Source organism: Heloderma suspectum, chromosome 15 (assembly GCF_057233095.1).
Source record: "Heloderma suspectum isolate Gila_16-S chromosome 15, 16-S_ref, whole genome shotgun sequence".
Lineage (NCBI taxonomy): Eukaryota > Metazoa > Chordata > Lepidosauria > Squamata > Helodermatidae > Heloderma > Heloderma suspectum.
Window position 1 is genome coordinate 16,129,346 of NC_139472.1, and position 14,223 is coordinate 16,143,568.

The 14,223-nt window shown below is 45.7% G+C and overlaps 1 protein-coding gene across 8 annotated transcripts in view; it reads left to right on the forward strand.

Annotated features, from left to right (window-relative positions):
• VPS13D (vacuolar protein sorting 13 homolog D) overlaps window positions 1–14,223 on the forward strand; it is a 210,812-nt gene that overhangs the window by 148,775 nt on the left and 47,814 nt on the right. For all 8 annotated transcript variants that reach the window (XR_014785992.1, XM_084821541.1, XM_084821543.1 and 5 more), the window contains 2 exons: window positions 3,022–3,156; window positions 4,069–4,236. Coding sequence is in view for 7 of the 8 variants with exons in the window: in XM_084821541.1 (XP_084677667.1) it covers window positions 3,022–3,156; window positions 4,069–4,236 (303 nt within the window). In the remaining variant the exon portion in view is untranslated. The remainder of the gene's footprint in view (window positions 1–3,021; window positions 3,157–4,068; window positions 4,237–14,223) is intronic.

Below are 14,223 nucleotides of genomic sequence, written 5' to 3' on the forward strand. Positions count from 1 at the left end.
AATCCAAGTCAAAGCATCCCTGACAAGTGGCTGTCCAGCTTCAACTTGAATGCCTCCAGGGTGGGGGAGCCCTCCACCTCCCTAGGGCATTGGTTCCATTGTCCACCAAGAGTCCAGAGTAGATCATGCGACAAGGCTCTGAACCTTAGTTGGGGTCCAGTGTAAGGGAACTTCCTGCCCTTTCTGCCATAAATTTGCCTTGCCTTTGCTTTCGTCTTCCCAACCAGAGTCTAGGATCTCTTTATTTTCCAGCTACTGGAGACCTTCTTAACCTAAATTGCCAGAGATTCAAACTCGGGCCATCTGTTCTGCTACTTTGCTCTAATCCCTCATTGTTTTTATCTTATCATCCTTCTTCCCAATCCTTCTGTTCAAATACTAAGAAACACCTTTCCATCCTTGAGGCCTACCCTCTGTGGCAGTCCATGCTGTTCTTTTAAAAATTCAAAGATCCTAAGTGGGACCTCCCACGAAACATTGCAGTGCAGAACGGCTCAGTTCAACATGCAGGCTCCCAGACAGAGGGCTCCTCGCGCTAACAATCAAAAGGCATTGTGCAGCTTTTCTGTCTTTTCTTCTATAACATTTTTTTTCTGATAAGAAAAAAAGATGGAAGAAGTGTTGGGGAAATTCAGGAGGGCTACAAATTGAAGATGACATCATCTGGACCCCCTGTAGAATGGTGTAAACGAGGCAGTGTAACTTCACAAAGCCTCATCTGCAAGGATCCACGTACGCAGCATTCTGTGACCTCTGAGTACGCTCGGTCCTCACGATGCTGTTTTGGGGGTGTTCGACCCTCCTTTAGGACTAAAGATTTTTTTGTACTCCTGCACATTTTGGGATTTCCCTACACCTGCTGATATCTCCTCTTGTGTGTGGATCTGCGCTTGGAGAATGAGTTCAGTATAAGTATAGCAGGGGTTCACAACACGTGACCAAGGGGCCTCATGCAATCCCACAAGCCTTAATTGTGGCCCGCACTTGGTGCCAAATTTCCTCCCCCAGCGATTGTGATAGAGGTCACTCTTTCCTCGCTGGCTGGTAAAACACAATTGTATCACGATTGCAGGGCAGAGGGGATAGAGAGAAGTCTTGCCACTGCCTCCTCCAGTGATCCTAACACAGATCATCTTCCCCTGCTGCTGCTTGGAAAGAGCGATGTGTATCAGGATCGCTGGGATGTGGGTTGGCATGTGGCTTGTGGCCCAGCCTCACATGTGGCCCTCAGGGCCAAGAAGGATGTGCACCCTGGGTTCATAGGATAATGATGGTTACCTCTCTTTTCCCCCACAAACAATATTTCGTTGTCTTCTAGACAAAATATATCACTATCTGTGAGGCTTTAATCATGCGCGGTGCAATGTGCAATGCCACTTTTCCTCCTTTAACAACCTAAGGCTTGCCTTGGTGGGCCCTTGCTGGATCACTCATGTGTGTGTCAGTGGTGAAACTAGGTGTCTCAAAGTAGAATCAGCACTTCATTCATCTGATCATTTTGATTTTTAATGGGTATAGAATCATAGAATAGTAGGGCTGGAAGGGGCCTACAAGGCCATCGAGTCCAACCCCCTGCTCAAGGCAGGAATCCAAGTCAGAGCATCCGCGACAGATGGCTGTCCAGCCTCATCTTGAATGCCTCCAGTGTGGGAGAGCCCACCACCTCCCTAGGGAATGGGTTCCATTGTTGTATTGCTCTAACAGTAATTTGTAACCAAGTTAAGTGCAGCATAAAACACCCCAGACGCTTTGGAATTCAGGGGGAAATGCCTCAAGTTGTGGTCGTTCATCCTTCTGGATGATCTGTGGGGACTGTACAGTTTCTGTGAAATCAGACGTAGTATACACCATTGAGGTCTGCGTTAGAAATCTGTGCAGGAAAACGCTTTCCCTCTCTGTTACCGGTGCTTGACATTCTGGCATGCATTTCATCGTAGCAAGGGCTCTACAATTTTTAGTCAGGTATTCAAACGTTCAGGGACACCTTTTTACTCTGGCTTGTCTTGCCAAGGCAACTCCATGTGTCTTCCCCGGAACCCTTGCACATTGCACAGGATTCCAAGGACAGTTCTGTGGTTACCTCTCAGGTCAAGTTAGGCGCTTGCCAGGCCTATTTGGCCTGATGGTTGTGCTGAGAGTAGGCACCCGATGTTCTCCTGCTGCTGCACATTGCAGGGTGAAATCAGCAGTGGCAAGCAAGCTGTCGCTTGACAAAGCTTCTCTGCCTTTATTGACCTTCACATTAAGGAACTGTTGAGAAGCTTCCAGGGAACTCCGGGTTCCTTGGAACACAGTTTGAAAAGCACTGTTCTAAGTCAACAAATCTATTTTTAATCTCCAGTTAACAAAGAGCCTCCGATTAACAAAAGGAGAATATAGCAGTCTTGTATTGTGGGCATCCATTCGCAGCTGAGGTCTGGGACAAGCACCCTGAGCAGTAGCAGAGGGAGCAAAGACCACATGGTCCTGGAAGGGCTGAAAACAACAAACTGTGTTAGAAAAGGGGGGGGGGCATTCCATTTGCTCCACATGCAGTCAAGCAGCACCTTGAAGTGTGTGGCGTATGGGGCTGTTGCTGCATGTCCCTATCAAGAAACGTGACAAGAGTGGATGTGGGAGAAGGGGAGGGGGTCTAATGCCTCTTAAGGAAGTCTGCCTTTCATTGTGCACACCTACATGAAAAGCTCAGGAAAGGAAAATGATATTTTCAAGATGTCCTTTTGGATGTCTTCTGTTTTTAACAAATGGAACAGAAATAAAGGACAGCCTCTGCTGGGATTTAGCCAAGAGGCTGAAAGCTTAAAGCCTGTACATTCTTGCATTTTCACTCTCTTGCACTATTCCATAAGTTCAGCTCTGCCTGAAGGGGGATGTAAGAAAAGAAAGTGAAGAGAAGGATGCAGTTTGACTGAAAATGACTTGGCAAAACTAACTGACTAGTCAAGTTAGTTTAAGGACCATGTTCTAGAATTAAAGGTGTGATGGTGAAAATGATGATCAACTGAACTCTGTTTGGTTTAGGCATTGAAAAGCACTCTGGGCTTCCCTCTGATAAGGTTTGAAGATGCTGTGATCAACCTGGATCCCTTCACCAGAGTCCACCCTTATCAGACAAAAGAGTTCATCGTTAATGATATTCTGAAGCATTTTCAAGAAGTGAGTGGCATTGCTTTAGAGCTCGCAAGGGTACAAAGAGCCAGGTTCTCTTTGTAAGCAGTACCTCTGCACTGCACATATAGAATTTCCTTTCTGCTCAGGTTCTCCAAATCCCTAGTCCAAACACATTTGGGCAGGCATTTGATGGTGGGCATAACACAGCTGTTTTGAAATGTGTTACAGCTTCAGAGATGAGGCAGCATATTAGCCCATGTAATATATTACATGGATGAGATGAGGCAGCATATTAGCCCACAGGGATTATTGCACAGGATAAGACACAGTGGGATGGCTGTAGATTCTTATGGGGGTTGCTGTTTAAAGGCTGATTATGTACAACAGAAGGCTGGATTCAGTGACATTTTAGTCTCTTCCAGCTCTGGTTCATCTTTCCACATTCAAAACAGATGAGGTGCTTTCCCCTCATTATTGGTGCTGTTTCATCGTTGTCGTCATCATAATCATCATTATCATCATCATCAAAAGAGCCATGCTGGATCAGACCAAGGGTCCATCTAGTCCAGCATTCTGTTCACACAGGCTTGAATCTACACATACCAGTGATAACTGGTGGTGCCCATTGGTGTCATGTGCACCAATAGGTATCATTACGGTATGATAACGGTAAAATTCAGCCACAGTGGCCAACCAGCTGTCAACTGGGACCCACAAGCGGGACACCAGTGCAACAGTACCCTCCCATCCATGTTCCCCAGCAACTGGTGCACATAGACTCACTGCCTCTGATTCTGGGGGTAGCATGTAGCCATCAGGAGTAGTAGCCATGGATAGCCTTCTCCAGGAATTTGTTGTCGTAATAGTAATAATAATAATAATAATAGGGCAGCCAATACTGAGCATGCTGACTGTTCTGTGAGGTCTGTTAGTGATGTCTCCTGTGTCTTTTTCTAGGAACTGATCAGCCAAGCGGGAAAGATCTTGAGCACTGTAGACTTCCTTGGCAACCCAATGGGCCTCCTAAATGATGTTTCAGAAGGTGTTACTGGGCTGATCAAATATGGAAATGTTGGTGGCCTTTTCTGGAACCTTACTCATGGGCTGACGAACTCTGCTGCAAAGGTAGGAATGTACAGGAATGTCAAGATGGGGTGATCCAAGACTGCTTGACAAGGTCCCTTGCAAGGTGGAGCGCTGGTGGATTTACCCCTCCTGAGATGTGAAGCTACCCTTCTGAAATGGCTACATTTTGAAGATGCCCTGCAGTTTTGACAATCCTTACATTTATTAATTTGTATTAGTGATTATACCTCATAAACAGGGACTTGATTCAGATGTGACACCAAATCATGGTTTACGGAGTTTGAGTACAGTTTGGCATGATGTCTGTACTGACAAAATACGGTTATAGCCATTGTTTTGCCTCTGGAGGCACAAGTGAATTTTAGGAAGCTGAGCATTGAACAGATGGAAAAAACCAGACAAGCAAGTCTAAACTCTGGTTTGGATGTGGTATGGTTGGAAATTTAAACCATGGTTTGTGCTGTAAACTACGATTAGGGAGGTCAGGTCACCAGGCTAATTCTCAGAGGCCTGCTGGGGCTTGCTTTTGAATGGTGAGCAGCATGAGTGTGCTTGTTTTCCTGTTTTCTCCCCATCCCTGTTTTCTTTCATGTTGTGTCTTTTAGACTGAAAACTTGAGGGCAAGGACTATCTTGGGTTTTTATTAATCTGTAAGCCACTCTGGGCTTCTTCCTATTCTTCCTCTTCACTAGTCTTTGCTCCCAGTCATTGTTTCTGTCTAAAACAGAACATCTTAACTGCTTGCTTCCTCCACTGTTTGTTTGTTTGTTTATGTATTTATTAGAGTTATTAGCCGCCCATCTGGCCAGCTACTGGGCCAATTCCTAACTCCTTCAGTGAGTAAATCCCATGGTGAACCCATGCCCTGGGTAAAACGAATTGCTGGATCCCAAAACTGGCAGAAACATGCATGCAATATATTTGTTTTAAACAGTTATATACTGCCCTATATAATTTGATTTTAGGATAGTTTGCAATCTCATAAAAATATAATACCAAAACCCAGCAACCACTAAAACTACAATGCAACCATGCAAGATAAAGTTCAGATAAAATCAGTCAATTTATATAGCAACATATTGATGCATGCTGTATTTTTCAGACCCTTCTAGAAAGGTTCCTAACATTGTGCTTTCCACGTTTTACTACCTTGGCACGATGAGTTGACATTTTGAGTGAGCTTTCTGCGAAAACATTTTCCTAACCAGTAAAGGCAGCTTGAAATCCATCTTGTATATGTGTATTTTGGATTATTCATTCAGTTGTGTGCTGCTAGGTGCTTTACATCTCACACGGGAACCTTTGAAAACTCAGCTTGGTATTGAAAAGAAGTGATCACTGCAGAATAGCCGAGCCAAACCAGTAAACCATGGTCATCACTTCTCCTCCAGCGCTGTCTGCAGGGAGAGTATGATTAATTAGTGTGTCTCCTCTTGCTTCAAACCTTCCATCTGATTCAGAAGCGCCAGACATTTTCACATCCTTGTCTACATTACATCAGTTCTGGGTTGCTGGCAGCTAAGGGAGCGAAAATCTGTTATCCGCAGATGTCTAGAGAAAATCGTACTCATCTTACACAGCCCCTTCGGTTACCTGATTTTTAAAATCATAATGGTTCACAAGATGCAACTAATGTATGTGTACTTCTTAACGAGACCGTACTTCAATGACATCTTTAAAAGAAAGTGCGTGCAAGAAATGCACGTGTGCACACCCACACGCACACAAATCCCCTTATTTATGAGCTGTGTCTGCTTTTGCCATTGTATAGATTTTCTGTTTAATCACCGTGTTGATTATTCCTGTAATGGGTTTTCCATGTATCTTGGAGCATGCAGTGGCTGAATGGCTTCTTTCAAGTGGAGAGGTTCTGTGTGTTTAAGTTGGCACAGAAACCCAGGTTAATGAAAGTTCACTCCAGACAGTTCTGCAGTATGATTCCTTGGAGACTGGCTGTTTTTGTGTGCTAAGAAAGGACTTTGATCCTAAATATAGGCACCTGAGGGAATTTCCATTCCATTCCATCTGCCATAGAGGCTCCAGGACTAGCTTAAAAAAAGCAAACTGTTTTGAATTATTTACATCAATTATAGATATAGAGATACATACACACACAATATTTCCTTTTGGCTTTAGCTTTTATTTTCTCTCTTACGGTCAGTAATATTAAATCCTTTTTTTTTTCTTTCCTCCAGTGACTTCTCGGTTAGAGATGATAGTTGGAGACTGAGACGGAATTTTAAACCACAGGATAAATTTAAGTCCTTTTTAGTGAGTCAGTTCTGCCCTCTAGTTGGAAGCCTCAGGTTTATTGCAATATCTGCCAGCGAAAAGAGAGGGGTTGTTTTTATGAAAGAAATATTTCTGTGTCAGACGCTTTAGGTCTAGCGACACTTTGTTAGAAACAGCTTCAGGTACGGGAAGTAGAGCAGAATTTTACTTGCTTCTAAAGAGTTCTGTGACTGCAGTCCATTCTGAGAATGACAAAAAACGCTGTGACCCATCTCTATATTCTAAATATATAACCAGGCGCCAAAAATCCCCTGCCCCAAATGGGCTTGATATGATGCAATGGGGCTGGATGTTGGCAGAAAACTCTGGGGAAAATGAGGCTATGCTAGACTGTCCGGATTAAGAGAGTTTTAGGGAGGGATTTAATGCACCACCAGCAGTTCTTCAAGTGTGAAGAGTTGATCTCTGGGCTTCTTTACACAGTGTACAAAAGTTATAATAACCCTGGTGAATTCGATGTGATCACTTGGATATTTTGAATCGGTATTTTGATGTTTACAGACGTGTCCATCTGAAAATTACCTGTTGGATTTGAGGAGCTGCAGAGAACAGCTGCTTATAGCACTTGGACTTCAGTCCACAAGGATGAAAGTTCTAGAAGGGAGGGATTTTAAACCCCGGTACAGCAGGGGTGGGTGTTTTCGCTCAGGGAAAATGGAGGATCCCATTCATCGTGTATTGTCCATAGAATGGGTGGGACTGACCTGTCCAGACTCCACTGATGTGTGTTTACACATAGGCAGACTTCAGGCTTGTGGGATCCATTTTGTGCTATGTTGGTAAAGAGCCAGGCACGAAATGGTGGCTCAGGACGCAGAGTCGATACCTACTGCACCTCATGAACCATACATTGAGAAATTTACAAATCTACGTCTGAGTTGCCAGACATCAGGGATTCTTACACAGCACTCTAAAATGTACCATCAGTGCTTAACGAAGACATGGTCAAAGGAGTGAGTTAGTATTCCTATTTTACAGATGACAAACACCGACGCTGAAAGAGAAGCGATTAGCACAAGGCCAGCCATCCCAAATCCCTTGCTGTTTTACTTGCTTTCATTAAAGTATTGGAAGACAGGAAAACCTGGGGCTCCACCGCAAATCACCTAGAGATCTACCCCTAGATCCTGATCTATCTTCTACGTTCCCCTGTGTTAACTTACAAAGCAAGTGTACATGCAGAGTCAGGATCTCTTTAACATTTAAAACATAATTAATCAGCCTTAAGTGGTCTTGCATACGCACTGCTGCTTAAGAACAGGAGAAGTGCTTTGCGGGGTCAAAAGGTGTGCCTTTTACCAGCTTTGAATGGTTCCCCAATTGCCACCCTGCCTGGAGAAAGCGGATATAGCCTCATGCGTAAGTCATGCACTGGTTCTGTGGCTACCTTTAAAAAATTGCAGTTGGTTCAAAATGCAAGTGGTAGGAGCAAGGCAGCTCCTTTTACACCGACTTGAGGGGGCGGGAGGGTTGCACCAGTTATAATGGTTACCAGTTTGTTTCTGGGCATAACTTAAAGTGCTGGCTTTAACTTTTAACACAGTGGTCTAGGCATTGAAGGACCAGCTATGAACCTTAAGGTAGACTTCAGCTCTCTGGCCCATCATTACTGAAGACCAGATTGGTACATGCCAGAAGCAGGGCCCTTTCTGTGGTGGCTCTGCAGTTGTGGAGCTCCATCAAGCCCAGGAGGGGCTGTAGCTCAGTGGTAGAGTCCCTACTTTACATGCAGAAAGTCCCAGGCTCAATCCCCAGCATCCCCAGGTAGGGCTAGGAAGGAATCCTGCCTGAATCCCTGGAAATTGATTGATTGATTGATTGATTGTATTTTTATCCCACTCCTCAGCCAAAAAAGGGTCCCAGAGCAGCTTACAATCAATGAACAAAGAAGACAGTCCCTGCCCACAGGCTTACAAGCTAAAAAAGACACAACACACAAGGGAAAGGCAATGGGGAGGGGAGACAAAAGAATAAGGCAGGCTGTCAGCAGGGCTGGTGGGATGGCCCTGTTCCCCCCTCCCATATCTCAAAGAAGGGGCAGTCCAACTGGAGCAGGCCCTGAAAGCTGTTGCTGCCAGTCAGTGTCGACAATACTGGGCTAGATGGACCCAGGGTCTGACTCAATATAAGGCAGCTTCCTGTGTTCCTGAGCCTCCTCTCGTCCTGCTTTTAGCTGGATTCTGAAGTCGTTTTATTTTGCAAGGGTTTTCGTGCATTTGTGCTCACACTCACACAAACCCAGCCGCCCTTAGTCCTCTGGCTGATGGCTGGGGCCAGCGCATACGGATTCCCTTCAGCTCTGCCGTCCCAGGGCCTTGGGGGAAAATGTTCTTTTTGTAAGCAGGGTATAAATGGCTAAATACTGAGGTTCTTCTCAGCACACCATGGTTTGCAAGAATCCCAGCTTGGTGCTCTACCAGAACATTGGTGGTGGTCCATTAATGGACTGCTAACCACTTTTTTTACCCACCATCTGCTGGTCTGTACAATTCAGTTAGAGCAGAACCTCTGTCCCCATTGCTAACTGGAACTCAGTTCTGGTCATTTACATGCAAGGCATCTTTTCTGTTGGAGGGCATCCACATGTACATTATGTAGGTCATAACAGACCTTTGTGGGGATGGTGGGGTGGGAAATAATGCTGTCTGCTGTGACGTTCACAGCTGTACACGTGTGTGATAGTTTGGATCAATTACAGCTCTTTCGTATGTATTTTGCTTCCTCTGTAGGGGCGTTAGGGAGCACTGGCTCTCTCTTTCTGGCACATTGTGGCCTGGATTGAGAGGACTGGCCATGGGTGGCCTGTTTTGCGGGAAGACGTTTGGTCAGATAACCAACTCTGCTGGTATGCGACATGCTCCATTTTGTGAAGGGATTCTCCAACATTAGCATTCAGAGCCCTAAACAGCTTAGGGCCAGGTTATCTGAAGCATCGCCTCCTCCCATATCTCCTTGCCCAGACCGTAAGATCATCTTCAGGCTCCCTTCTCCGGAATCCCCTGCCAAAGGAAGTGAGGCAGGTGGCTACCAAGAAGAGGGCCTTCTCTGCTGTGGCACCCTAGTTGTGGAATGAGCTCCCTAGAGAGGTTCGGCTGGCGCCTGTGTTGCACTCCTTTCAGCGCCAGGTGAAGACCTTTTTCTGTTTTCGCAGCATTTTAGCACTTTGGTCTTTTAGCTTTGATGTTTTAAATCTGTATTTTAAATCTCGGCATTGCTGCGAGGTTGTACTCTTCTTGTGCTTTTTTATTGTAGTTTTAAGCTTTCAGGTATTATATTGCTTTCTGCTGCGCTTTGTGGTTTTAATTTTTGTGAATTGCCCAGAGAGCTTCAGCTATTGGGCGGTATAGAAATGAAAATCAATTAATTAATTAATTCAATAAATAATTAAATAAAACATACTAGAGGCTCTTTCTGAAGTTAGGGCCCAATCCAGCTGACACAAAGCACATTGGAGCTTCATTTATGATAGTGGGAAGGATTGCTGACCGTGTGCTTACCCATTTCATTCACATTAATGGAACTTAGGGCGCAATCCTATGCAGATAGGCAGCTGCCTCCGAACTTAGGGAGCAATCCTATCTATGCAGATAGGCAGCTGCCTCCGATCGTTCCCTCTGTGCTTCTCCTGCCCTGCATTTTCGGCTAGACAGCCAATTGCGGCTGTGTAGCCGCGGAGGGCTGAGTGGGGGAGGAGGCTGCTGTACGACACATTGGATGTGTCGTACAGGCATTTCCGCCCTCCCCGCTCCTAAACACCCCCTGGGAACGCCCTATTTGGGCTGCTTCATGCTCCTTTTGCGAGTGCGGAGCACGGCAGGCAGCGTGGAAGTGGGGGGAGGTCGGTTCTCTGGGAACCAACCTCGGAGCACGGGCTCCGAGATCGCTTCCCGGAAAACCAGATATCCTATGGCCGCCTAGCCACTGTCTAGCGACCATAGGATTTCTCCCTCCAAGTGTGGAACTTTGGCTGGATTCAGCATTTAGTATTTAGACATACAAGTGACGTATTAAGTGAGATGGTGAGGTACTTATAGGATGGCTGTTTATGGTATTGATATACATGGCAGTTTTTTGAGTTACATAACCTTCCCCGCCCCCCCAAAAAGGGTACCTGCCCTGAGGAGCTTACAATCTAGATTTGACAGAAGGGAGACAACAGAGAGGGATAGGAGGAGAGCATGGCAGAGGCAAGGATAATGGATATAAAATCTGCATATGCAGTTATGTGTATTTTGAGATTCCCTTTAGTAGGCGTTGAGAACGGGGGGATTGAGCCAAACGCTTCACAAAAGAGATGAGTTCTTGGAGAGATTTGAAGGGACAGAGAGATGGAACCACTTGAACAGCCATTCCAGGCCAAGGGCGGAAGATCTGGGGGAGCGAGAGGCACAGCAGGGATGTATCGGAATATAGAAGCAGAGATGGGCAGGGCAAGCCCATGGGGGAATATGCGAATTCATATTTCATCTGAACTTCTTTCTGCACCTTGTTTAAAAACACACACACACAACTATGCAAACTATATATAAAAACATACTGGAAAGGGAACTATCTTGGAAACTGAATTGTGTGTGTGTGAGAGAGTAAACGAGAGAGAGAGAGAGAAGCAAGGCAGAGCCTATACTTTTATGTTTAGTTTAAGCTCAGATATAGAAAAGATTTATGAATGTGCTGGTAGATAAAATTGGGCTTGGATGGAGGATCAGGTGCCACTGACCACAGGATAGGGGTAGTTGCCTTATGCTGTCCTTCTCCTTGATGGTGTATTGCCCCGGCCGTGGGTTTTGACCTCTTAATTTAGAGGTGCCAAGATAGTGATAAATCAGACCCAGGTTTACTTACAAGGAGTACTTTGTTGAGTAACTTACAGCACACAGGCGTACCCAATGGTTGGATCAGACAGCTTCTCTGAACCCAGAGCCATGGGGTACAATGGGTTTTATACCACATGTTAGCAATGAGGCAGCATGACAGCAGCAGGCGCCCCCTAGCCTTCATTCCCAGCATAGACTAACAGCACTTGGTTCTCAGCACTGCTACCTGCAGCTTTAAGGTAAACAACTTCACTTCCCAGGCACATCTTGATTAGATACTCTACTCATTAGTATGGAAGTTGCTAGGCCGCGCTATCAGCCCTTTGACTCATCTTCACATGCTCAGAGACTTACCAGCAAGGGAATTGCACTAATAATGAACTTAAGCAAGGCATTATGGATCTCTAGGCCCCTCTTAACACTACAGGTGACTTGGTTACGCTCCTGGGGCCAATACAGACGGGGAAGGCTTTGCGTGGACCAGCCACCCTCTCTAAACTGCTGGAGTGACTCTTGGATATGTAGGCTGCTCTGCCATCGCTTAGCGCCCAGTGTTCTCCCATGAATCCAGTATGGCGTTTCACAGCCAAAGATCTGGCTACATCTCAGCTATCAATGGCTACTGGTCCTGATGGCTCTGTGCTACCTCCAGTACCAGAGGCAGCGAGCCTATATACACCAGTTGCTGGGGAACATGGGTGGGAGAGTGCTGTTGCGCCCTTGTCCTGCTTGTGGTCTCTCGATCGACAGCTGGTCTGCCACTGTGTGAACAGAATGCTGGATTGGATGGACCCTTGGTCTGTTCTTGCAGGGCTCTTCTTAGGTTCTTGTGTTCAACTGCGGTGTTACGATCCAGGCTTTACTGGAAACGGAGATTTGACACTCTTAAAGTGAATTGTTTCAGAGCATAAAGAAGTCTCTTTGGTACCTATCTCACAATATAATATTTCAAGAAACTAAAGTGAGAGGAGGAAAATCAAAGTTCGCTTGCTGCACTGGGGTGATAAAGGTTCTGAAAGCTATACGTACAAGCAACAGAGCAATCTTGCAACGAGAGCTCAGCTTTCATGTTAAAATTTGATGTTTTCTTAGGGAGTTTCGGTTTCTGCTGAACCAGCTGCAGCTGTCGTGCTCCCCCCACACCCACTCCCCACCCCCTTCGTCACATCAGCCACTTGGTTCGGTTAGAAAGACGTTAAAGAGGAACATAAAGGCAAGACCGGAAGGAAACAATTTCATCTGAAGTATGAAAAGGTCAAGTGGGATGAAATTATTAAAAACTGACACACTAATAATGTTGTATTGTGTCCGGCCTCCAGCATAGGAACGGGTGAAACCAGCCTCTCGAGTTTTGTGGAATAATTGACTCCTGAAGTTTTGCAAGCAAATCTCTGTGGAAATTCGAGGGCGCTCGGTGGATTCTGGGAGAGCTAACTGGGCCTGGCCAGGCTGTAGTCAGATTTTGTATGCAGCGGTTACAATGTCAAACCAGGACCGGGGAGACACAGGTTCAAATCCTCACTGGACCACGACACATACTGGGTAACCTTGGACCAACTGTGCGTTCTCTGGGCCTAGCAGGGTTGTGAGGATAAAATGAGCGAGAGACCCTGTACAACATACATGTGTATGAGGTACACTTTCAGGTAGAAGAGGACAATATAGTACCGTATGAAGAATGATGATAGTACAGCCAGCATGGTGTAGCGGCGAGAGTGTTGGACTGGGAGCCGGGAGATCCAGGTTCTAGTCCCCACTGGGCCGTGGAAGCTCACTGGGTGACTTTGGGCCAGTCACAGACGCTCAGCCCAACCCACCTCCCAGGGTGGTTGTGAGGATAAAATGGAGGAGGAGCAGGATAATTTAATACCAGCCAGATGGGCGATTAATAAATTTAATAAATAAAAATAAATAAATAATATAAGCAGTCTTGGGTTCCCTAAGGAGGAAAAAAGGCAGGATATAATTATTTATTTATTTATTTATTTATGGTTGTGTCAGAGGGCTTCACAGAAAATATGTGAAGGAGGATAATGTAAGCCGCCTTGGGTTCCTTGCAAGAGGAAAAAAGGTGGGGTATAAATGCAATAAATAAATAAATAAGAATTTGAGTTTCAAGGAGGCATCTGGAGGGAGGGGTTGACACTGGTCTTCTGGAAGCCAGTTTCAGGTATAAGGGGCTGCAAGGAAAAAGGGACTGAGTCTGTCCAAGGGCACAGGGCCTGGGGGTCTCCTGAGCTGGAAGAACAAAGTCACAGGCAGGGATGTGTCAGGCTGTGAGAGCAGAGAGAGTGCGGACAAGGCCAAGAAGGGGTTTAAAAGTGAGGAGAGCCTTCCGCAAACTGGTGGCCTCCAGATGTGTTGGACTGCAACTCCCATCATCCTCAGCCGGCTTGGCCAATGGTCAGGAATGCTGAAAGTACCTTTGCAGTTGTGGCTGTCAGCATGGCCGACAGGAGGTTCCATTCCACTTTGAGCTGAATTCAGCCTTGCTTACTGCATCTCGGGTTGGATGAGCATTGAGCTGTGAGGCGGTGTGTTACATAATGCAAACTGTGCATTTGGGAAGTTTCCCCCACCTCCTCCTCCTCCTCCTGTGTAAATTTGCATGAATGATGACTTTGAACCCTGGCAAGGGAACAGTTTGATCTGGACGCTCTGTCCCTGGTAATAAATAAGCATTCAGAAGCAGGCTGGCAAGTCTTTGGCATCTTGCTCTTTTCTTCTCTTTCCCCCCCAAGCAAATGTTTTAATATGGTCAGGAAATGGTATGTGCAGCAAAGAACAGCTTACAGGGCAGCTTTGAGTTCTACAGGGTTGCTTGCAGTCTAGTTAGTTAAAATTAAAATAAATTCAGTAGGGTCAAGTTCCTCACCTGACTTTAAATAGTTTCCAAGTATCTCCTTGTACCTGTTCAAAC